The sequence below is a fragment of the Pan troglodytes genome, chromosome 6 (genome assembly GCF_028858775.2).
Source record: "Pan troglodytes isolate AG18354 chromosome 6, NHGRI_mPanTro3-v2.0_pri, whole genome shotgun sequence".
Lineage (NCBI taxonomy): Eukaryota > Metazoa > Chordata > Mammalia > Primates > Hominidae > Pan > Pan troglodytes.
In genome coordinates this window covers 74661457-74686077 of record NC_072404.2, presented here as the reverse complement: position 1 = coordinate 74686077, position 24621 = coordinate 74661457, and the positions used below count along the sequence as shown (strand labels likewise).

Genomic DNA, 24621 nt, shown 5'->3' with positions numbered 1-24621 from the left:
TATTCACAACCTAAAATATGAACTCTTCACTGGCACAAGATACTCAATAAACTGTGAAATCAAATCAATTTATTCAAGAAAATCTTTTTTAAAAATCCAGCATATTACACTTAGAGAAAATGATCTAGCCTCAGAACCAAACTTGAAAAGAACGCTTGAAGAAAAGCATTAATCCAAACTCATTTTGCAACTACAATTCTTTTCTTTAAATAAAGTCACCTTAAAATAATGTCCCAAAAGGTCAATTCCATACACCTTGCTCTCTTTCTCTAGAACACAAAACAGCAGTGAATACTAATACTCATTTGGGACATTGCCCCCCTTCTTATGGACTTTTGATGACACCTTAGAGCAGCAACGATTTCAAAAAGGAAGGGGCCAGGTACGGTGGCTCGCACCTGTAATCCCAGCACTTTGGGAGGCCAAGGTGGGTGGATCATTTGAGGTCAGGAGTTCGAGACCAGCCTGAGCAACATGGTGAAACCACGTCTCTACTAAAAATACAATAATTAGCCGGGTGTGGTGGTGTGTGCCTGTAATCCCACCTACTTGGGAGGCTGAGGCAGGAGAATCGCTTGAACCTGGGAGGTGGAGGTTGCAGTGAGAGGAGATCGTGCCACTGCACTCCACCCTGGGCGACACAGTGAGACTCTGTCTCAAAAAAAAAAAAAACCAAAAAAAGCCATCTGAGGCCAGGTACGGTAGTTCACGCCTGTAATCCCAGCACTTTGGGAGGCCAAGCAGGGTGGATCACTTGAGGCCAGGAGTTCGAGACCAGCATGGATAACATGGTGAAACCTTGTCTCTAATAAAAATACAAAAATTAGCTGGACATGGTGGCGCATGCCTGTAATCCCAGCTACTTGGAAGGCTGAGGCACGAAAATCGTTTGAAGGGGGGCAGAGGCTGAAGTGAGCCAAGATCGCGCCACTGAAGTCCAGCCTCAGCCTGGGTGTCAGAGTGACACTCCATCTCAAAAAAAAAAAAAAAAAGTCATCTGAGCAACCCCTACCCAGCCCAGTAAGTCTACCCTTACAGCATCAGTTTAACTGTATGTGACATTTAGTAAGACTGCAACTGGATCTATCAAATTACATTTTCCCTAACACCTACAAACTCAACTGACCATTCTAGTACATTAGGGTTGAAAATGAACATTCTAGTCTCAGTCCTTCATAATCCTAGACATGAAGAAACTGAGGCCCAGGGCAAATTAGGGACTCTCCAATTCTAGTTCAAGGTAAAATCAGCATTAAGTTCTGATTCACAGCCCCAAATGTTTCCCATACACCACTGCCTTTCCTACAACCTAGGATCCTCATTTGAAAACAAAAATCACGAAACTAATCATAACCAAAGTTACGCAGCATCTCAACAATGCGTTCCTACAGAGCTGGAGTCCACGTTGAACAGCCGGCTAAAGCCAATGCCAGGCCTAATTTGGATTATTAAGGGCTAATTATCCAGGCTTCAGTGCAACCACTGGCCTTGGCCAAGTGCTCAACATGGACTCAAGCTCTGCGGGAAAGAAATGGCAGGAGGCTGTGGAGCTTTAGTTTTGAGTAGAATATTCATTTTCAGCCCTGATATGGGGGCAGCCTGTTTTCACAACCTTTAAAGATTGAGGCAGGGTCAGAAAAGAGAGAGAATTAAGCCAGCCAGTATGTCTCTTAGTAATAAACTCTTTGAAAGGGTTACATGGTAGAAATAGCTAAAACTCGTTACTTGAACTGTGCTAGAAAGAGCTCACATGTGTAGGCGGTTCCTTTTGCCAAGATCACTTAAGATCTAGAATGCCCTAGAGCATGAGAGAAAGCTACGATCTCAATTACATGGAACACAACTCTCCTCTCCATTGCAAGGCACACTTAATGCGGCAACCACGCACTCCCAGCCCCACTCCCACCCCCACCTCCACCCACCAACAAACCCAAGAAGAAGGAAATAGAATAAGAGAAGGCACCCAAGGAATCTACTAAAAGACAGGAATTAGGCTGGATGCGGTGGCTCACACTGGTAATCCCAGCACTTGGGGAGGCCGAGATGGGTGGATCACCTGAGGTCAGGAGTTCGAGACCAGCCTGGCCAACGTGGCGAAACCCCGTCTCTACTAAAAAGACAAAAATTAGCCAGACGTGGTGGCAGTCACCTGTAATCCCAGCTACTCAGGAGGCTGAGGCAGGAGAATCGCTTGAGCCCGGGAGGTGGAAGTTGCAGTGAGCTGAGAGTACGCCACTGCACTCCAGACTAGGTGACAGAGCGAGACTCCGTCTCAAAAAACAAAAAACAAATATATTTGGAAATTAGGTCCTGTTTTTGAATTTCTTTAGGATTCCTTCTTATCTCATGAAAAAAACCATTAGTACAGCTGATAAAACTCCATGATGATATGTGGTTTTAAAATACCGAATGTTCAGTTTTCTAAAACAGCAATGAACCCATTTGAGATGGAATATTACAGAGGTGAGGTCTCCAGCTTTTTGACACAGATCATTTTACAAATGTACTCTCCAAAGTGCATGTTTCACTGCTAAAATAGTCTAACTGAAACTGATTGCATATTTAAATCGAACAATACCCATCTAGGTATTTCCTAACAAAGTGAGTCCTGGGAAGATGGAAAACAGAAAATTCTGAATAAATACTGATTTTTCTCACTAGGAGAGAAAGGCCAAAACCCAAGAAAGCTATATGGCAAGCCACAGGGTGTTGCCCCACTGCACAAGGACCAGCCAGCCCGGGAGAAGTCAGAGCATACTATACCTCTGCCATTTCTGGGGATTTAATCTCCTTGATTTTGAAGAAGTAGCCCAGGGTCAGGAAAGCTATGGCCATGGCGCTTACGCTGATCATGAAGACCACCAGGGGAGGCCGACTGCTGATGTACACCTTCAGGTTCTCCAGGGGGTTGATGCTGAACATTATTCTGATTAGCTCCACCTGAAAGAAATGAATCAGAAGCCTCAAGGACTGACTTGCCAACAGGAAAGCTATGATTCTTTTGTTTCCTTTTGAGGTGTTGGGGGGTGAGCTGGGTGGGATGGGCACTCATTACTGAATTTGAGAAATGTCGGATCATAACTTCATTCAAAAGACTAGAAGGAAGAAACACTAAATGTTAACTGCCATTACCTCAAAGTGGCAGGATCCTGAATACATATTCTCTTTCAGTTTGAATCTTCTAAATATTGTGTCTGTGTGTGTGTGTGTGTGTGTGTGTTTTAAGAAACAGGGTCTCTCGTTCTGTCACCCAGGCTAGAGTGCAGTGGCGTGATCATAGCTCACGGCAGCCTTGAACTCCTAGGCTTAAGCTATCCTCCCACCTCAGCCTCCCGAGTAGCCAGGACTAAAGGTGTGTACCACTATGCCCGGCTAATTTTTTTTTTCCTTTTTTTTTTTTTTGAGACGGAGTCTCACTCTGTGACCCAGGCTGGAGCAATGGTGTAGTCTTGGCTCACTGCAACCTCTGCCTCCTGGGTTCAAGTGATTCTCCCACGTCAGCCTCCCAAGTAGCTGGGACTATAGGCATGTGCCGCCACACTCAGCTAATTTTTGTATTTTTAGTAGAGATGGGGTTTCACCATATTGGCCAGGCTAGTCTCGAACTCCTGACCTCGTAATCTGCCTGCCTCGGCCCCCCAAAGTGCTGGGATTACAGGCGTGAGCCACCGTGCCCGGCTAATTTATTACCTTTTAAGAGATGGGGTCTCGCTATGTTGCCCAGGCTGGTCTTGATCTCCTAGCCTCAAGCAATCCTCCTGCCTCAGCCTCCCAAAGTTCTGGGATTGCAAGTGTGAGTCACCGTACCCAGCCTCAATCTTCTAAATATTCTATAATAAATACTGTTACTTCCGTATCACTTAAGAAAAGGTTTAGGTGGGTCAGTAATGTGACACAAATACACAACAACATGTACAGAAAGAAAGTGAGGATGCTCTCATTTCCTGCCACTGAAAAGCTGAATTCTATTTATTCGACATTCTGTCCTGCTCATTGCCATATCGCTCACAGCCATCCCAGCCCTGCTTAAAAGCTCCTAAGGCTTCTACCAGACCTAGGAGAGGTCGGCAATAGCTCCCTGTCATGGCCCACAGGGTTTTCAGGACTCAGAAGCCCTGCCAGTCTCCCTGACTGCATCACCATCCACTTCCCCTCCTCCCTCCTGGGCTTTGGCCACACTGGACTTGCTATTCTTCAGGATCATCTTGTCAATGTCTGCAAGGAAATCAGCTGGGACTGACAGGGACTGCACTGAATCTGTGGATCGGTTTGGGGAGTGCTGCTCTCTTAACAAACAATGTTGTCTGCTAGTCCAAGAGCCTTGCAGGCTTTTCCGTCTATTTAGCTTCCTTATTTGAATAATGTTTTCTGTTTTCAGTGTTAACGTTTGCACTTCTTTTATTAAGTTTATTCATAAGTATTTAATGCTTCCTGCCATTTTTGACCATGATGTAGCTGAAGAATTTTGTTATCTGCCTGGATGCTTTCCCCAAACATTTCCACGTTTGCTCTTCTTAAAACGCAGATCTATGGCTGGGCGCAGTGGCTCATGCTTGTAATCCCAGCACTTTGGGAGGCAAAACCCCGCCTCTACTACAAATACAAAAATTAGCCAGGTATAGTGGTGCACACCTGTAATCCCAGCTACTAGGGAGGCTGAGGCAGGAGAATCACTTGAACCTGGTTGGTGGAGGTTGCAGTGAGACAGGATCACGCCACTGCACTCCAGCCTGAGGGACAGAATGAGACTGTCTCAATTAAAAAAAAAATGCAAGTCTCTGTTTAATAGCCAGCTCCTCAGAGCACACCTTCCCTGGTCACCCTCAGCCCCTGCTTTATTTCCTTTATATTGTTTAGCATCAACCAAGAGCACAATTATTTTCCTACTTGTTTACTGTTTGTCATCCCTCATTTATGAGCCCAACGAGAGCGGAGATTTTGCACGCCTTCCTTGGTCACCCTCAGCCCCTGCTTTATTTCCTTCATATTGTTTAGCGTCAACCAAGAGCACAATTATTTTCCTACTTGTTTACTATCTGTCATCCCTCATTTATGAGCCCAGTGAGAGTAGAGATTTTGCCTGTCTTGTTCACAGCTACAGCCCTGGCCCCTGGCCCCTAGAACAGTAGCTGGCACACAATGAGCACTTATAAACACGAGCAAACTGCGACAACATTAGCAAAAAGCAATTTTTTAAAAAGTCTGTATCAGCGTTTAAATTTTAGAGACAAAAAGATGCATCAACAGCCCCTAAAAATCAACAGCAACACATTTTCCATGCCACTTTCACTCAACATTGTTTTTCTGACATCTCTGTTGATCTCTGTTGATCTAGTTCGCTGAATTTCACTGATGTATATATGTAATTGTTCTGTGGTTGAGTTATTCCAGTCTGAGGGGCCTAGCTGGGTTCCTGTTACTGTTTCACCCACCAAGCGCATTGCAACAGGTACAAGAGTGGCTGTAGTACAACAAAGTCACAGAGTAGGGCCTGTCTTCAACCTGATATTGTCAGACCACTCTCCAAGGAGATCAACCAGTTTACACTTCCCCAGCAGTGAAGGAGCCTGCTCCATTCCATGAGATTTGTGCCAACACTTGATTTCCTAAGGCATATTAATATGGTCCAAAAAGACAGATGTGAAATGATATCTCTATTATTTTAAATGGTATCTCCCTGAAACAAGGCATCTTTCCTCTTTTTTAATCAGCCATTTAGGCCCAATCTTAACTGAACTGCCTGAATCCTCTGGTAATTTACTAATAGGGTGTTAGTCTATTTCTTATTGATGTTTAGAAATTCCTTTTGTGTTTTGGGTACTAAGCCTTTAACAGTTTTATATGTTACGTATAATTAATCCAAGTCTGGGTTTTCTTTAATATGGTTTATGGTATCTTTTGCCATATGAAAGGTTCTTGAGAAGCCAGGCACAGTGGCTCACGCCTGTAATCCCAGCACTTTGGGATGCCAAGGCAGGTGGATCACGAGGTCAGGAGTTCAAGACCAGCCTGGCCAATATGGTGAAACCCCATCTCTACTAAAAATACAAAAAGTAGCTGGGCGTGGTGGCATGTGCCTGTAGTCCCAGCTAGTTGGGAGGCTGAAGCAGGAGAATCAGTTGAACCCGGAGGGCGGAGGTGCAGCAAGTCGAGATTACACCACTGCACTTCAGCTTCGATGACAGAGCGAGACTCCATCTCAAAAGAAAACAAAAAGAAAAGAAAAAGAAAGGTTCTTGATATTTTTAATAGTATTAAGAAATAATTCACATACCATACAATTCACCCATTTAAAGTATACAATTCAATGATTTTTGGTATATTCACTGATTTGAACAACAACCCTCACTATCAATTTTCAAATGTTTTCACTGTCCTATAAAGAAAGCCCAACCTATAACAGATACATAAAAAATAAAAAGAAATTAAAACATACCACCAGAGAAAAATCACCTTCACTAAAATGAAGACAGGAAGGAAGGAAAGAAAGAAGAAAAGACCACAAAACAACCAAAAAACAACTAACAAAATGGCAGGAGTAAATCCTTACTTATCAGTAACAACACTGAATGTAAATGGACTAAACTCTCCAATCAAAAGACACAGTGGCTGAATGAATAAAAAAGCCAGATCCAACGATGTGTTGCCTACAAGAAACACACCTTACCTATAAAGACACACATCAAATGGAAATAAAGAAATAACCGGGCGCAGTGGCTCACACCTGTAATCTCAGCATTTTGGGAGGCTGAGGTGGGCAGATCACCTGAGGTCAGGAGTTCGAGACCAGCCTGACCAACAGTCAGTTTCTTTAGTAGAGAAACCCTGACTCTACTAAAAATACAAAAAATTAGCCAGGTGTGGTGGTGCATGCCTATAATCCCAGCTACTCGGGAGACTGAGGCAGGAGGATCACTTGAACCTGGGAGGCAGAGGTTGTGGTGAGCCAAGGTCGCGCCATTGCACTCCAGCCTGGGCAACAAGAGCAAAACTCCGTCTCAAAAAAAGAAAATAAAGAAATGGAAAAAGATATTCCATGCAAATGGAAACCAAAAAAGCGCAGAGCAGAAGTAGCTATATTTAATCAGACTAAATAGATTTCAAGACAAGAACTATAAAAAGAGACAAAGAAGGTCAAACGGTCAATTCAGCAAGATGATGTAACAATTATAAATATATATGTACCCAACACTGGAGCACCAAGATACATAAAGCAAATATTAGAACTAAAGGGAAAGACAGACAGACCCCAGTACAATCATAGCTGGAGACTTCAACACTCTACTTTCAGCATTGGACAGATCTAGACAGAAAACCAAGAAAGAAATGACTTAATCTGCACTACAGACCAAATGGACCTAACAGATCACATGGATCATTCCCAAAAATAGACCACATGTTAGGCCACAGAACAAGTCTTAAAACATTAAAAAAAAATACAAAATTATATCAAGTATCTTCTCTGACCACAATGGAATAAAACTAGAAAGCAGTTACAAGAGGAATTCTGGAAACTATACAAACACATGGAAATTAAATAACATGCTCCTGGATGGCCAGTGGGTCAATCAAGAAATTAAGAAGGAAATTAAAAAGTGTCTTGAAACAAATGAAAATGAAAACACAACATACCAAAACCTATGGGATCCAGTGAAAGCAATACTAACAGGAAAGTTTATAGCTATAAGCACCTACATAAAAAAGTAGAAAAACATCAAAAAAGCAACATGCAATGCATCTTAAAGAATTAGAAAAACAAGAGCAAACCAAACACAAAATTAGAAGAAATAATAAAGATCAGAGCAGAAATAAATAAATTTGAAACAAAAAAATATAAAAGATCAATGAAACAAAGAGTTGGTGTTTTGAACCAGATGAAGTCAGAAAAAAGAGAGACAAGATTCAAAGAAATAGTATCAGACATGAAAAAGGAGACATTAAACCAACATCACAGGACTTCAAAGGATCATTACAGGCTACCACGAGCAACTGCACACCGGCTGGAAAACCTAGAAGAAATGGATGAATTCCTATACACACACAACCTACCAAGACCTGATGGCTTCACTGCTGAATTCTACCGAACACTAAAAGAAGAACTAATACCAATCCTACGTAAACTATCTCAAAAAGCAGAAGAAGAGGGAGTACCTCCAAACTCATGCTAGGAGTCCAGGAACACCCTGATACCAAAACCAAAGATACATCAAAAAAAAAAAAAAAAGGAAAACTACAGGCAGATATCCCTGATGAAGACTGTTGCAAATCTCCTCCAAAACATACTGGCAAACTGAATTCAACAAAACATTAAAAAGATCATTCATCATGACCAAGTGGGATTTATCCCTTAGAAGCAAGGATGGTTCAACATATGCAGATAAATCAAAGCGATACATCATATCAGCAGAATAAAGGACAAAAACCATATGATCCATTCAACTGATGCTGAAAAAGCATTTGATAAAATTAAATACTTCATGATACAAACCCTCAAAAAAACTGGGTTTAGAAGGATCATACCTCACACAATGAAAGCCATATACAACAGGCCCACAACTAGTATCACACTGAATGGGGAAAAACTGAAAGCATTTCCTCTAAGATCTGGAACATGACAAGGATGCCCACTTTCACCACCGTAATTCAACAGAGTACTAGAAGTCCTAGATACAGCAATCAGACAAGAAATAAAGGGCATCCAAACTGGAAAGGAATAAGATAAATTATCCTTGTTTGCAGATGGTATGATCTTATATTTGGATAAATCTAAATACTCCATCAAAAAACTAGAACTGATAGACCAATTTTCAGTAAAGTTGCAGGACACAAAAACAACCTACAAAAATCAGTAGCATTTCTATGTGCCAATAGAGAGCAATCTAAAAAAGAAATCAAGAGGTCAGGCATGGTGGCTCATGCCTGTAATCCCAGCACTTTGGGAGGCCAAGGCAGGTGGATCACTTGAAGCCAGGAGTTCGAGACCAGCCTGGCCAACATGGTGAAACTCCATCTCTACTAAAAAAAATAAAAATTAGCTGGGCACGATGGTGTGCATCTATAATCCCAGTTACTCATGAGGCTGAGGCATGAGAATCCCTTGAACCTGGGAAGCAGAGGTTGTAGTGAGCCAACGTCGTGCCTCTGCACTCCAGCCTGCACAACAAAGTAAGACTCCGTTTCAAAAAAGTATAAAAACTATTTACATAGTACTTGCATTGCATTAGGTACTGTAATCTAGAGATGATTTAAAGTAAATGGGGCCAGACGCAGTGGCTCACGCCTGTAATCCCAACACTTTGGGAGGCCAAGGTGGGTGGATCACCTGAGGTCAGGAGTTTGAGGCTAGCCTGGCTAACATGGTGAAACCCTGTCTCTACTAAAAATACAAACGTTAGACAGGTGTGATGGCAAGCACCTGTAATCCCAGCTACTTGGGAGGCTGAGGCAGGAGAGCTGCTGGAACCCAGGAGGTGGAGGTTGCAGTGAGCTGAGATTGCGCCACTGCACTCCAGCCTGGGTGACAGAGCAAGACTCCATCTCAAAAATAATAATAACAATAATAATCTGGAAACAACACTAGTTAGGTTAAGATTAATAGGATTCATAAATAAAAATGTCAACAGTAAATCAGAGTTCAATTTATTGAGCAAGAACAAAAACTTATTTTTTTTGTTTGTTTGTTTTTTTGGACACAAGAGTCTCACTTTGTCGCCCAGGTTGGAGTGCAGGGGCACAATCTCAGCTCACTGCAACCTCCGCCTCCTGGGTTCAAGTGATTCTCCTGCCTCAGCCTTCTGAGTAGCTGAGATTACAGGTGCATGCCAACATGCCTGGCTAATTTTTGTCTTTTTTTAAGTAGAGACAGGGTTTCACCATGTTGACCAGACTGGTCTTGAACTCCTGTCCTCAAGTGATATGCCCGCCCTGGCCTCCCACAGTGTTGGGATTATAGGTGTGAACCACCACACCTGGCCCAAAACCTTAGCCTTATATAAAAATGAATAGGACCCACTTACCACTTGGAACTACAATTATGAAACATTCAGAAAAACAGTATAAAAATCTGAATTAGAATTCACTTCAAGGAAAACTAATAGTCATTAAAAGTACATCACACCAGAATTTAAACAATTATATCAACAGAAATACCCACAAAATGGCAAATATTGTCAACATAAGCCAATTTAATTTAGGGAAACTTCCAGCACAGGACAATTATAGTCACTAAAAAAGCGAAAGAATGGACTGGGCGCAGTGGTTCACGCCTGTAATCCCAGCACTTTGGGAGGCCAAAGCGGGTGGATCACCTGAGGTCAGGAGTTTGAGATCTGCCTGACTGACATGATGAAACCCCATTTCTACTAAAAATACAAAAATTAGCTGGGCGTGGCGGCGTGTGCCTGTAATCCCAGCTACTCAGGAGTCTGAGGCAGGAGAATCACTTGAACCCAGGAGGCAGAGGTTGCAGTGAGCTGACTTCGTGCCACTGCACTCCAGCCTGGGCAACAAGAGCAAAAGTCCATCTCAAAATAATAATAAAATAATAATAATAATAAAAGAATGTTTGAATAAAACTATTAAGATTCCAAACATTTTACAAACTTAAAATTCCTTTCTACCATTCACAAGCGTTTTCAAATAGGAAATTAATGAAGACTAAATAAATGTATCCCCTCTGCAAAGAGTTACAAGAAAATTTCTGTAAGCGTCACAGTGGCAAATGTTAGTTTAATTAATGAATAAATTAAGTTCTGTTTAGGAAAAAAAAAAAAAGAAAAAGAGATAAAAGAAAGCACACTATTTGACCCCTCCCGCTAAATTCATTCCAACTCCAATTAGGGCATCCTGGTATTGACCAAGATGAAGAAAGAAATGACCACTGCTGGAAAGCTGCCTCTCTGAAAAGTTCAGGGATTTAGGGTACACTGAACACGGCCAAAAGGCAAATTCACAAGCACGTGAGAACATGTGATGAAAATCTATCAGCACAGTACCTTAGATCTCTGAGACTAACTCAGTGAAGACGCTAAACATCAGACGGCACTGTAAGCAAGCAAAAGGCAATACCAAGATTATCCCAAAGATATCTCTAGCAACCCACAAGTTACAAGAACACAAGTTCCTTAAAAAGGGGCGTGGAAACAGCTGTGTTATAAACTTTCTGGAAACCAACTTGGCTATACATATCAATAGTGTTAAAATCTGGCATATTTTATCTCCAACATTCTACTTCTAAGAACTAAACCTAAGGAAACACCCATTGCTCCAAAGATTTAACTACTCAGAATTATTTTTGGAGTGTTTGCAATTGTTAAAAAATGGAAAACTACATATCCAACAATAGCAGGGGACAACTGAATAAAGCAGGATTTCTCCCCAGTATTGTACCTATCAAAAACACAAGATCTGGGCGTGGTGGCACACGTCCATAGTCCCAGCTACGTGGGGGGCTGAGGCGGGAGGATGGCTTGAGCCTGGGAGTTTGAGGCAGCAGTGAGCTATGATTGATTACGCCACTGCACTCTAGCCTGAGCAACAGAGTGAGATCTTATCCCCCACAACCACCAAAATAAAGCGGGAGCTAGGCACAGTGGCTCACGCCTGTAATCCCAGCACTTTGGGAGGTCGAAGCGGGCGGATCACCTGAGGTCAGGAGTTCGAGACCAGCCAGGGCAACATGGTGAAACCCTGTCTCTACTAAAAACACAAAAAATGAGCCGGGTGTGGTGGCGCGTGGTTGTAGTCCCACCTACTCAGGAGGCTGAGGCACAAATTCCTTGAACCTGGGAGGTTGAATTGAGCTAAGATCGTGCCACTACACTCCAGCCTGGGTGATGGAGTGAGACTCTGTCTCAAAACAAACAAACAAAACACCCACAGGATCTTAAAATATCACATACAGTTGCCATAAAAAAATAAAATCGGCCAGGCGCGGTGGCTCATGCCTGTAATCCTAGCACTTTGGGAGGCTGAGGCGGGTGGACTGCCTGAGCTCAGGAGTTCGAGACTAGCCTGGGCAACATGGTGAAACCCCATCTCTACTAAAAATACAAAAAATTAGCTGGGAGTGGCAGCGTGTGCCTGTAATCCCAGCTATTGGGAGGCTGAGACAGGAGAATTGCTTGAACCTGGGAGGCAGAGGTTGCAGTGAGCCGAGATCACGCCACTGCACTCCAGCCTGGGTGTCAGACTAAGACTCCATCTCAAAAAAAAAAAAAAGTTATCAGGGAAAACTGTGCTCTGCACAATCCTCCATCTGGCGAGGTAAGAACAGGGATGGAGAAACTGAGGCAACAGGTAAACAACAGATGGCGCTTTACGTAAGCAAGAGGCAATATCCAGGTTACCCTGATAATATTTCAAGCAACCCACAGGTTGCAAGAACACAAGTTCCTTAAGGGTGGCCAGGAAAAGACTGTGTTATAAACTTTCAAAACACTACTAGTTCAGGTGAAAGGGACAGAGGTGTGGGAGGAGATGCTTACTTTTTATTACATGAGTTAACAAAAACACAGTTAATTGTGTTGGTGCAAAAGGAATCGCAGTTTTCACCAATACATAATGGCAAAAACCACGATTACTTTTGTACCAACCTAATATAAGGGGAGGAAAGCAGCTAGTAAAGGAGGAAGGCCGGATGGGTGCAATGGCTCATGCCTATAATCCCAGCACTTTGGGAGGCCAAGGTGGGTGGATCACGAGGTCAGGAGATCCAGACTATCCTGACTAACATGGTGAAACCCCGTCTCTACTAAAAGTACAAAAAATTAGCCAGCTGTGGTGGCGGGCGCCTGTAGTCCCAGCTACTTGGGAGGCTGAGGCAGGAGAATGGCATGAATCCAGGAGACGGAGCTTGCAGTGAGCCGAGACAGCACCACTGCACTCCAGCCTGGGTAACAGAGCGAGACTCTGCCTCAAAAAAAAAAAAAAAAAAAAAAAGGAGGAAGGCCTCCTGGTCGGGGACAATAACTCACACCCGTAATCCCAGCACTTTGGGAGGCTGAGATGGAAGGATTGCTTGAGGCCAGGAGTTAGAAACCAGCCTGGCCAACACAACAAGACCCCGTCTCTACAAAAAACAATTTTTTAATAAATTAGCTAAGCATGGTGGTGTACACCAATGGCCCAGCTACTTGGGAGTCTGAGGTGGGAGGACTGGCTCAGCCCAGGAGGTCAAAGCTATAGTGAGCTATGATCATGCCACTGCACTCCAGCCTGGCCAACATGGTGGAAAAAAAAATGTAATTTTGCAACTTAATAACATTTTATCAGAAAAAAAGTAAGTTAACATTCATTATGCCACAGACACAGGAAGCCTTTCAGTTTCTCCCTTTCTCCAAAGCCCGCATATGTACACATGGCTACTTGTCCAAGTTTTAAATTAACTTTATTGTAGTTTTAAACTGTTTTTTTTTTTTTTTTGAGATATTATCTCACACTGTCACCCAGGCTGGCATGCAGCAGTGTGATCTCTGCTCAACCTCTGCCTCCCAGGTTCAAGCGATTCTCCTACCTCAGCCTCCCAAATAGCTGAGACTACAGGTGCACATCACCACGTCCGGCTAATTTTGATATTTTTAGTAGAGATGGGGTTTCACCATGTTGGCCAGGCTGGTCTCAAACTCCTGACTTCAAGTGATCCACCCGCCTCAGCCTCCCGAATAGCTGAGACTACAGGTGCATGTCACCACGTCCAGCTAATTTTGATATTTTTAGTAGAGATGGGGTTTCACCATGTTGGCCAGGCTGGTCTCAAACTCCTGACTTCAAGTGATCCACCTGCCTCAGCCTCCCAAAGTGCTGGGATTCCAGGCACAAACCACCACACCAGGCCCACCATTCATCTTAAATGAGATTTTCTACCTTAGGTTAAATGGGAAGTTTCTGAAAGTTGAGGAAGAGAGGATGGGAGAAGCAAGCCTGCTCTCTACGCCAACCAAAGGAAATACATCGGACTTGTGCTAAGACAGAATGACAGAAACTCACCTTCATGTAGCAGAAAGTAGCATTTTTCAAATATCCTGTGATGTCTGAGACCCTCAAAGAGCTTTAAGGCCGGGGTTACAAACCCTGAGCCTAGTAAACAACAGTCATCGATGTGATGCCAGATTATCCAACACTTAGAGCTGAAGACACTTACTGGTATCAAAGAAACCCTGTGCAAGCTCCAGCACCCAGCTGCCCCAAGCACTGCGCAGAAACCATCTTCCTGCCCCACCGCAAAGCAGTGCAGGCAGAATGAACCTTCAGAGAGACAAGTGAGAAGCAACGAAGACACAGGAGAACTTCAAGGTCTCCAGTAATCTCTGGGCTGCTAAGTCCAAAGCTGGAGCTCCAGTCCCTAACTCATGTTGCTGCAGCATCTGACACAGAAGTGGGGTGGATCCTCTCCCAGCTTCCACTCCGGGTTTTCTTAACATTCATCTGGCCACCCCTTCCTTCTCAGGATCCTTCAAAAGCTGGTGTTCCCAAGTTCCAGCTGGGGCCTCTGCTCAAGGGGGACACGCTCATTCATGCCTTAATCCCATTTTATGTACCTACTCACCTCCAGATCCAAACAGTCACCTACTGGAGCTATCTCCTTAGATGACCCAAAGGCCATCAAGGCCAAAACTTATCCCAAGGCACCAAACTGGCTCCTTCCCATAAGGAAAAACACCATCATTTACCTAGTGATCCCTGCCAGTCATTCTTTTTTTTGAGACAGGGTCTGGCTCTGGTGCCCAGGCTAGAGTGCAGTGGTATGAGCATGGCAGCCGCCTTGACTTCCTGGGCGCAAGCGATCCTCCCACCTCGGCCTCCCAAGTAGCTGGGACTACAAGTGCATGCTACCACTCCTGGCTAATTTTTGTATTTTTTGTAGAGATGGGATTTTGCCACATTGCCCAGGCTGGTCTCAAACTCTTGGGCTCAAGCGATCCTCCCGCGTCAGCCTCCCAAATGCTGGGATTACAGACGTGAGCCACTGCGCCCAGCTCCTGCCAGTCATCCTTGACACTCTGGCTCTCCTACAACCAGTTACCAAGTCCTATCGTTTCCACATTTTAAGTGTCTCTCAAGGGCAGCTCTCACTCCATCCCCACTGACACTGCCTCCCTGCACCCTCAGCCAAATTAAATTGTTGTCTGAGCTGGGTGCTCACAGATGTAATTCCAGCATTTTGGGAGGCCGAGGCGGGTGGATCACCTGAGGCCAGGAGTTTGAGAGCATCCTGGCCAACATGAAACCCCATCTCTAATAAAAATACAAAAATTAGCTGGGCATGGCGGTGCACGCCTATGATGCCAGCTACTCAGGAAGCTGAGACAGGAGAATCGCTTGAACCCGGGAGGCGGAGGTTGCAGTGAGCCAAAATCAAGCCACTGAACTCCAGCCTGGGCACCAGAGCAAGAGTCTGTATCAAAAAAAAAAAAAAAAAAAAAAATTTGTCTCTCATTTCCATGATATTGTTTCTGCATTCCTCCTACCTTGGACAGTGCCTGACACCAGGAAGGTGCTTAACAATAATAACATCTACCGTCATTGCCTACTTTTTGAGAGAGGCACTGCTCTAAGAGTTTTGCACCTATTGTGTATGATCCCTAAAACATCTCTATTTTACAGATACGGAAATTAAGGCATATAGAAGTCAGCTAATGTGACCATGATTACATGGGAAGTGAACCTGGATTCAAATCCAGTTGGCCTCCAGAGCCCATGCATTAACCATTAAGTTCTACTTCGGTCCAATAAATGATATAGGTTTGCATAAAGAAGTCAATCTGGCAGGGCACAATGGCTCCTGCCCATAATTCTAGCACTCTGGGAGGCTGAGGCCAGCTGATCACTTGAGCCCAGGAATTTGAGACCAGCCTGGGAAACACAAGAAGACCCTGTGTCTACAAAGAATACAAAATTTAGCTGGGTGTGGTGGTGCACACCTGTAGTCCCAGCTACTTGGGAGGCTGAGGTGGAGGGATCACCGGAACCCAGGAGTTTGAGGCTACAGTGAGCTGTGATGGCACCACTGCACTCTAGCCTGGGAGACAGAGTTAAACCCTATCTCAAAAAATGAAAATAAAAAGGAAAAAAAAATTTTTTTTTGAAGAGTCAATCCCATCAAATGAGAAAAGGCAGAAAAGCATCCATGTAATTTTGCAATCAAGACATCAATAGTGATGTAAGCAAAACCCCTTTCACTAGGGTGATAGAGGCAAAAACCAGGTGACAAGGACGAAGGAGTGAGAAGAGAGCATTCTTAACAGCTACCACTTAGAACATGCCATTCCCAGGCACCGTGCCAAGCGCTTAACATATTTTTTAATCCTTGCAACACTGCTAGGTAGATACTACTATTCCCACTTTACAGATGAGAAAACTGAAGCAAATGAGCTTAAGTAATTTGTACTAGGTCACGCTGCAAATAAATGGCAGAAATGGATTCTGACTTAATTCATCTGACCCCAAAAGCCATGCCATCAATCACAATGCCAAGGTTGATAAGACAGTTTCAAGTCAAATGCCAAAGTGAAAAAAAAAAACTCACATGCCATAGATATACAAAGTGCATTTTAGTCATTGATTTTAACAAAGACACAAGTAAGAGATCAACTTTTTTGAAGTTTAAAGTGTTTAACTTAGTTTCCTTTTTTTTTTTTCAAGACTGAGTTTCACTCTCATCACCCAGGCTGGAGTGCAATGGCACAATCTCAGCTCACTGCAACCTCTGCTTCCTGGGTTCGAGTGATTCTCCTGCTTCAGCCTCCTGACTAGATGGGATTACAGGCGCCCACCAGCAGGCCTAGCTAATTTTTGTATTTTTAGTAGAGACAGGGTTTCACCATGCTGGTCAGGCTGGTCTTGAATTCCTGACCTCAGGTGATCCACCTGCCTTGGCTTCCCAAAGTGCTGGGATTACAGGTGTGAGCTACCGTGCTCAGCCTATTTTCCATTTCTTTAGCAGGATTCCTCCCATCTCAGCACTCATTCATCAGTTAAGAGTATGAAGCAAAGACTGGCACAGTCTTCTGCCAATAGTGTCTTGTTTCTTAATGTGATACAATTCACAGTGCAGAACAATAACTTTCACAATAACTCACGTTTAAAAGGAACCAAAGAGAGACTGGGCGTGGTGGTTCATGCCTGTAATCCCAACACTTTGGGAGGCCAAGGTCAGAGGATCACTTGAGCACAGGAGTTCGAGACCAGCCTGGACAACACAGTGAGACCCCGTCCCTAAAAAAAAAAAAAAAAAAAACCCAAATTAAAAAAAATTAGCTGGGCATGGTTTCACCTATAGTCCCAGCTAATTGGGAGGGCAAGGCAGGAGGATCAGTTGAGTCCAAGAGTTCAAGGCTACTGTGAGCCACGGCCATGGTCACGCCACTGCACTCCAGCCTCGGTGACAGGGAGAAACCTTGTCTCAAAAAAAAAAAAAAAGATCAAATAAGAAATTACAAGAGAAAGCATAGTTTTAGTTGCTAAACGTGTAGTTTAGGCAACATCAGTAGTCTCATAAAGACAAAAGGAAAGGAATGTAGGCTGACATAATTACATGTCTGGAACCAGACTTACTTCCAAAACTCAGACTTCCCGTTTATTTCTCCTCACTTACGGTTGTTAATGAATGCATCGTTCCACTTTCAAAATCATGATATAAAACCATGGTAACGTTCAACATTCCCCCCGCTTCTTAAAAAAATTCACTACAGTCTCAAGATGGAAAATAATTTATCTTTGTTCTTTAGTTTTTTAAATAATTGCCAACCATCTTAAACACCAAAATTAAAAGTACTCCCATATTAAAATTTAATAATCTGGGGCTTAATTTTTAAGAAAACAAGTCATGAGGGATGCCAAGATCAAACAAAAGCTAATAGTTCAGTATGAAACCTTTCTGTAACCAAACTCAGTGTGTAAGACTGGGACATGCTTGAAAAACAGCACTTGTAACCAAACAACACAAAAGTCCAAACGGCAGTGTTTCGAAGGCTGTGTCATGTACTCCCCAGGATCACACTCAAGTATGTAATCACACGCAGAAAAAACACTACAGACCTCTTGTCAAATGTATTTGATTCGTACATGAGAAAGTTAACTTAAGGATTTCCATGTTCGAAATCAATCTAAATGAAAATTCAATTTGCTAAAACCTCTATCTTTCCTCCTTTCTGTTTTTTCATTTTAAAGAAAGGCCAAGGTTCTTTGTCCATTTTTCTTTCTTTTCTTTTTTTTTTTTTTTTTTGTTTCAGATGGAGTCTTGCTCTGTCACCCAGGCTGGACTGCAGTGGTGCGATCCCGGCTCACCGCAACCTCCACATCCCAGGTTCAAGTGATTCTCCTGCTTCAGCCTCCTGAGTAGCTGAATAGCTTGTAAGCATGCTTACAACCATGTGCCACCACGCCCAGCTAATTCTTGTACTTTTAGTAGAGACAGGGTTTCACCATGTTGGCCAGGTTAGTCTCGAACTCCTGACCTCAAGCAATCCACCAGCCTTGGCCTCCCAAAGTGCTGGCATTACAGGCGTAAGCCACGGTGCCTGGCTGCCCATTTTTCAATTGGATTTTTTGTTTTCTTGCTACTGAGTTGTTTGAGCTTTGTATATATTTTGGATATTAACCCCTTTTCAGACGTATGGTTTGCAAGTAGCTTCTCCAAATCCCTAGGGATTAAAAAATGGGCAAGGGACACTAACAGATGTTTCTCAAGAGACCGACAAATGGCCAACAGATATAGTTGGCCAACATATCACAATCACTAGAGAAGTGCAAATTAAAATCACAATGAGATATCATCTCGCGCCTGTCAGGATGACTTTTATCAAAGAAAAACAAATGCTGGTGAGAATGTGGAGCTAAGGGAGCCGTCATGTACTGTGGGAATGTAAATTAGTACAGCCATGATGGAAAACAGCACAGAAATTCCTTTAAAAACTAAAAATAGGCCGGGCATGGTGGCTCACGTCTGTAATCCCAGCACTTTGGGAGGCTGAGGCGGGTGGATTATGAGGTCAGGAGTTCAAGACCAGCCTGACCAACATGGTGAAACCCTATCTCTACTAAAAATACAGAAAATTAGCTGGGCGTGGTGGCGTGCACCTGTAATCTCAGCTACTCGGGAGGCTGAGGCAGGAGAATCGCTTGAACCCGGGCAACAGAGCGAGACTCTGTCTCCAAAAAAAAGAAAAGAAAAAAGAAAAAACTACAAGTAGAATTACTTCATGATCCAGCAATCCCACTGCTGAATATATACTACCCCAAATTGAAATCAGATTGTCAAAGAGATGTCTGTTCACTGCAGCACTATTTGCCACAACATGGACAGAAGCGATGAACGTTATACTAAGAGAAATAAGCCAGGCATAGAAGCACAATATAGGATTCCACTTATATGTGGAATCTAGAAGACAATGGAACTCATTGCAGCAGAGAGCAGAACTATGTTTACAGAAGCAGGGGGTGGGGAACAGGGAGATGATGGTCAAAGGGTACAAAGTCCGTTAGAGAAAAGGAATACATTTTTTCTTTTTTGAGTTATATTGCACAGTGTGGTAAATATAGTTAATACAGTTATTTTTGGGTGGCTCACACCTTTAATGCTAGCATTTTGGGAGGCCAAGACGGGAGGATCACTTGTGCCCAGGAGTTCAAGACCAGCCTGAGCAACAAAGTGAGACCTTGCCTCTACAAAAAATCAAAAAATTAGCCAGGTGTGGTGGTGTACATCTGTGCTCCCAGCCACTCAGGAGACTGAGGCAGGAGTATGACTTGAGCCCAGGAGGAGGAGGGTGCAGTGAGCCATGATCACCCACAGCACTCCAGCCAGGACAACAGAGCAAAACTCTGTCCCATAATAATTATTTTTTTTAATTAAAAAATAGGGCCGGGGCTGGTGGCTCACGCCTGTAATCCCAGTACTTTGAGAGGCCAAGGCGGGCGGATCACGAGGTCAGGAGTTCAAAACCAGCCTGACCAACATGGCGAAACCCCATCTCTACTAAAATACAAAAAAATTAGCCAGGCGGGGTGGTGTCCCAGCTACACGGGAGGCTGAGCCAGAAGAATCGTTTGAAACTGGGCGGCGAAGGTTGCAGTGACCAAGGTCATGCCACTACACTCCAGCCCAGACAACAAGGTGAGACTCCATCTCAAATAAATAAATAAATAAAAATAAGGCCAGGTGTGGTGGCTCATGCCTGTAATCCCAGCACTTTGGGAGGCCGCAGTGGGCGGACCACCTGAGGTCAGGAGTTTGAGACCAGCCTGACCAACATGATGAAACCCTGTCTCTACTAAAAATAGAAAAATTAGCCAGGCATGGTGGCGGGCATCTGTAATCCCAGCTACTCAAGAGGCTGAGGCAGGAGAATCGCTTGAACCCGGAAGGCAGAGGTTGCAGTGAGCTGAGATCGCGCCACTGTACTCTAGCCTGGACGACAGAGCAAGACTCTGTCTCAAAAAATATATATAAAATAAAATAAAATAAAATAAAATAAAATAAAATAAAATAAGGGCTAAGGCTGAGGCCAGTGAGGTCCTGAGATCAGTCATATCATCTAGAGCAATTACATGGCATCCTGTGTGAATGGCTTCAAAGGTTCTTCAGTACTGGGCAAGGGAAACACACCATCTCTGTGACGTGGACCAGATTTCACTAAAAACCCTCTGGAGAGGACTGAAGGGCTTGCCATTTATCCTTTGGCTGTAGCCAGAGCTGCAGAGACCACACTAGAGCTGTGCTCCTGCAAACTGAACACAGGCACTGGAACAACTCACAGACATCAAATTTAATTTCCTGATTGTCAATACCAGACAGGAATGACAATCAGCATCTTTTTCATTGTCCTTAATAAAATAAGTTAAGCATTGTTTTATGCCAACGGCCTCTTACAGAACAAGACAAACCCATTAAATGAAAACAATTCTTTAGAAACCAAAGGCCGGGCCTGGTGGCTCACGCCTGTAATCCCAGCACATTGGGAGGCTGAGGCAGGTGGATCACTTGACGTCAAGGGTTTGAGACCAGCCTGGCCAACATGGTGAAACCCTGTCTCCATTAAAAATACACAAATTAGCTGGGTGTGGCAGCATGCACCTGTAGTCCCAGCTACTCAGGAGGCTGAGGAATCGCTTGAACCCAGAAGGCAGAGGTTGCCGACTGCGTCACTGCACTCCAACCTGGGCAACAGAGCGAGACTCCATCTCAAAGAAAACAAAAACAAAAAAACCCAGAAATCTACGAGAAACTAGACTGGGTAGCTTATGCTTATCTTTCTTAGAAAAGCATTTAACCCTTAACTAGCTGCCTCTGCCAATATTTCTAGGCACTGATTGTCCAGCTACCTAGCCTGGGTGCTTGTCCACCAACTGGCCCTAGTTTTTTCATTTCCCAGCTAATTCTGAATGGCCCAAATCCTCTTGATCTTTCTAGGTCCACCTCAAAGTTTACTTCACGCGTTTCGGGCTGAGCAAGGTGGCTCACACCTATAATTCCAGCACTTTGGGAGGCCAAGGTGGGCAGATCACCTGAGGTCAGGAGTTCAAGGCCTGGCCAACAACATGAAACCTCGTCTCTACCAAAAATACAAAAATTAGCCAGGCGTGGTGGCAGGCGACTGTAATCCCAGCTACTCAGGCGGCTGAGGCAGAAAAATCGCTTGAACCTGAGAGGCAGAGGTTGCAGTGAGCTAACTTCGCGCCACTGCACTCCAGCCTGGGCAACAGAGCAAGACTCCGCCTCAAGAAAAAAAAAAGTTAGTTTCTGATCCTAACCATAACAAAATCCTGAACAGTTGGTATACCACTATGGCAATTCAGTCCTGCCACATTTTCTAGCCTATTGCTTCCTCTAAGTACATTCCTTACAGGCAGAAACTATTAATATATTCGCACTTATGCCAGGTGCGGGTGGTTCACGCCTATAATTCCAGAACTTTGGGAGGCCGAGGAGGATGGATCACCTGAGGTCAGGAGTTCAAGACCAGCCTGGCCAACATGGTGAAACCTTGTCTCTACTAAAAATACAAAAATTAGCTGGGCATGGTGGCGGGCACCTGTAATCCCAGCTACTAGGGAGGCTGAGGCAGGAGGATTGCTTGGACCTGGGAGGCAGAGGTTGCAGTGAGCAGAGATCGCACCACTGCACTCCAGCCTGGGCGACAAGAGTGAGACTCTGTCTCAAAAACATATATATATATTTGCACTTAGATCTACCTTTCCTCCTTGCAACAGATGCAGCTAGAGCCTAAACGGAGAAGGTGCCAGTTAACCAGCCTTTGGTGATTTTAGCATTGAGACTCCGGTGCTAGCAGTGATTCCAGTCCACCTGATTCAGGCCACAGGAATTCTCCCAGAATCTTCACTACAAGTTGAAACTCCAAATCCTTAATCCTAGAGAGTAAATGCACTTAGGGTCAATGCACACCTAAGTATACCTTAGGTGCGCGACAGGTCTATTTCCTGTCAGAATCCCTAGATGAAAAGAGGAAGTAGATGGACACCCTTATCGGTCAAGCGCTGATGGAACACTCATCTACAAATGAGATACACATGCTGAGACCCTAAGCTGACCCAAGCTGACGGTGCTATCGAGACAAACCACTTTATCACATATTCATCAGCAGTCTCGGAGTTTTTCTTCCCATTCCCTCCCGTAGCGGCTCACCTTTGAGGCAGGAAAGAAGCAGTTCAGGGGGAAGCCACAATCTTTACAAAGCAGGCTTCAGAGAAGCTCACCATTCATCAGCCAGTGAGGGCTGTCACCTGCTAGTTGAGAACTAAACTCAGACATCAGATTCTTCCACAAAGGCCTCCTCACCAGCTGTCCAATGGGTACGGCGTTCAAACGACTCAAAACAGCACAACAAGCCTGGTTTTATTTCTGATGGTCCCCATCAAGGGAACTGAAACTACATGCCTCTAGATTACCTTGCGATCACTCCTCATTTTATTAAAAACATGAAGAAAGAATCCACCCCATTCCGGATATTTACCAAGCTTGACACAGGGAACACCACTATGCCATTTAACTTTGTGGACGTACGTGAGTCTCTCCCTCCCACCTTTCTGAGATGTGTTTCACTGCCAAACGGAGAAGAAACGCAAACACTCCCCAAAGTCGAAAAATGGCAAACGACCAAGATGTTTCCCGTGCCAAATCCGAATTATCCAGGCCTCGGCTCCAGACGTGGGAAGTCCCGCCATCTCCAAGGCCGGCAGGGAACCCTGGCTCGGGGGACGCGAGTGGGCAAACCCCAGTGTGGGGGGACCAGGCCGAGGTCGGCCGATGCTGGGCGACCCCCGCCAGCAGTTGGGGCGAGGTCTGCACCCTGAGAAGCGGTGAAAAAAGCCGGCGGAGGAGCCGCTCCCGACCAGCACGCTCCCCGCTCCCGGCCCCCCGGGCAACCCCGACTGGGCCCGACCCCAGCCCGCCCTCCAGCCCCGGCTCACCCCGCCCCGGCGGGCAGCTGCGCGCCCCGGGCCCAGCCGGGCCAGCTGCTCGGCGGACGCCCGCGGTCGCGCTGGGCTCACTCGTGGCGGCGCGTGGCGGGCCCGGGGCCGCTCGGCACCATCTTCTCCCCGCGCCGGGGGCAGCGTCCGGCTCCGCGGGGCCGACGCGAAGACCAGACGCCAACCGGGCTCCCGCCGCCGCCTCAGTTCGGGCTCCGGCAACCGCGGTTTCCGGGTGAAAAAAAAAAAAAAAAAACAAACCACGCCACCTCCAACGCCGCCGTGACCTGCGACCCCGGGCGTCCGACGGTGGCGCGGCCGGGACAAGCTTCGTCAGAGGCAGGCGGCGGAGACCACGCTTCCAGGACGGGTAGCGTGCATGCGGACGTGCGTGGAGTGCATGATGGACGTTTATGGGTCTGTGTGCCGGTCTGGTGTTGTGCGTGTGCGTGTGTGCGTAGTGCGTGTATGTGGCTTGTAGTGTGCATCGTGTACAACGGTGTGTGCAGTGAGTGCATGTATGTGCATCTGTGTGCGCGTGTGGTGTGTGATGGTATGGGTGTGTGCATGCGTAGATGTGTAGGGAGTGCGCACACGTGTGCATGCTCATGTGTGTGCTGTGCGTGTGTCTGTTGATGTGCTTGTATATTAATCACTGCTGATAAACATGTAATTTTGGACCAGGCGCGGTGGCTCAGGCCTGTAATCCCAGCACTTTGGGAGGCCAAGGCAGGAGGATCGCTTGAGTCCTGGAGTTCCAGACCAGCCTGGGTAACATAGGGAGTCTCTGTCTCTATTTATAAATAAAATAAAATGAAAATGAAAATTTTTAAAGTATAATTTTGTACAATCACTTTGCAAAGTAATTTGGCATTATGCAGTACACTTAAAGATATACACATCCTCTCTTGAGAATATATTACCCTGGAGAAACAGTTGCACCTAGACAAAATAATGCTCATAGCAACACTAATGTTTATAGCAGCAGTATGACTCACTAAAAATTGGGGAGAAAAAGCAGATGTCCATACAGTCAAATGTAAAAACCAACTTTGATATATTCATGGTTTGGTTTGTTTTTGTAGAGACAGGGTCTCCCTATGTTACTCAAGCTGGTCTCGAACTACTGGACCCAAGTGATCCTCCCACCTCGGGAGGATCTGGGATTACAGGTGTGAGCTGCCACGCCTGGCC

At 44.8% G+C, this 24621-nt stretch overlaps 1 protein-coding gene across 3 annotated transcripts in view; it reads right to left on the bottom strand.

The window, feature by feature from the left end:
* Positions 1–23674, bottom strand: part of TMEM248 (transmembrane protein 248) — a 37456-nt gene extending 13782 nt beyond the window's left edge. Inside the window, exons 1-3 of one of the 3 annotated variants that reach the window (XM_054655645.2) lie at positions 23428–23674; positions 17079–17214; positions 2764–2940 (exon numbers count right to left, since the gene is read on the bottom strand). In XM_054655645.2, coding sequence (XP_054511620.1) covers positions 2764–2922 — 159 coding nt within the window. In that variant the 5' untranslated portion in view covers positions 2923–2940; positions 17079–17214; positions 23428–23674. The other 2 variants (XM_001140369.8, XM_009453206.5) reach the window with 2 other exon arrangements.
* Between the last annotated feature and the right edge of the window lie 947 nt (positions 23675–24621).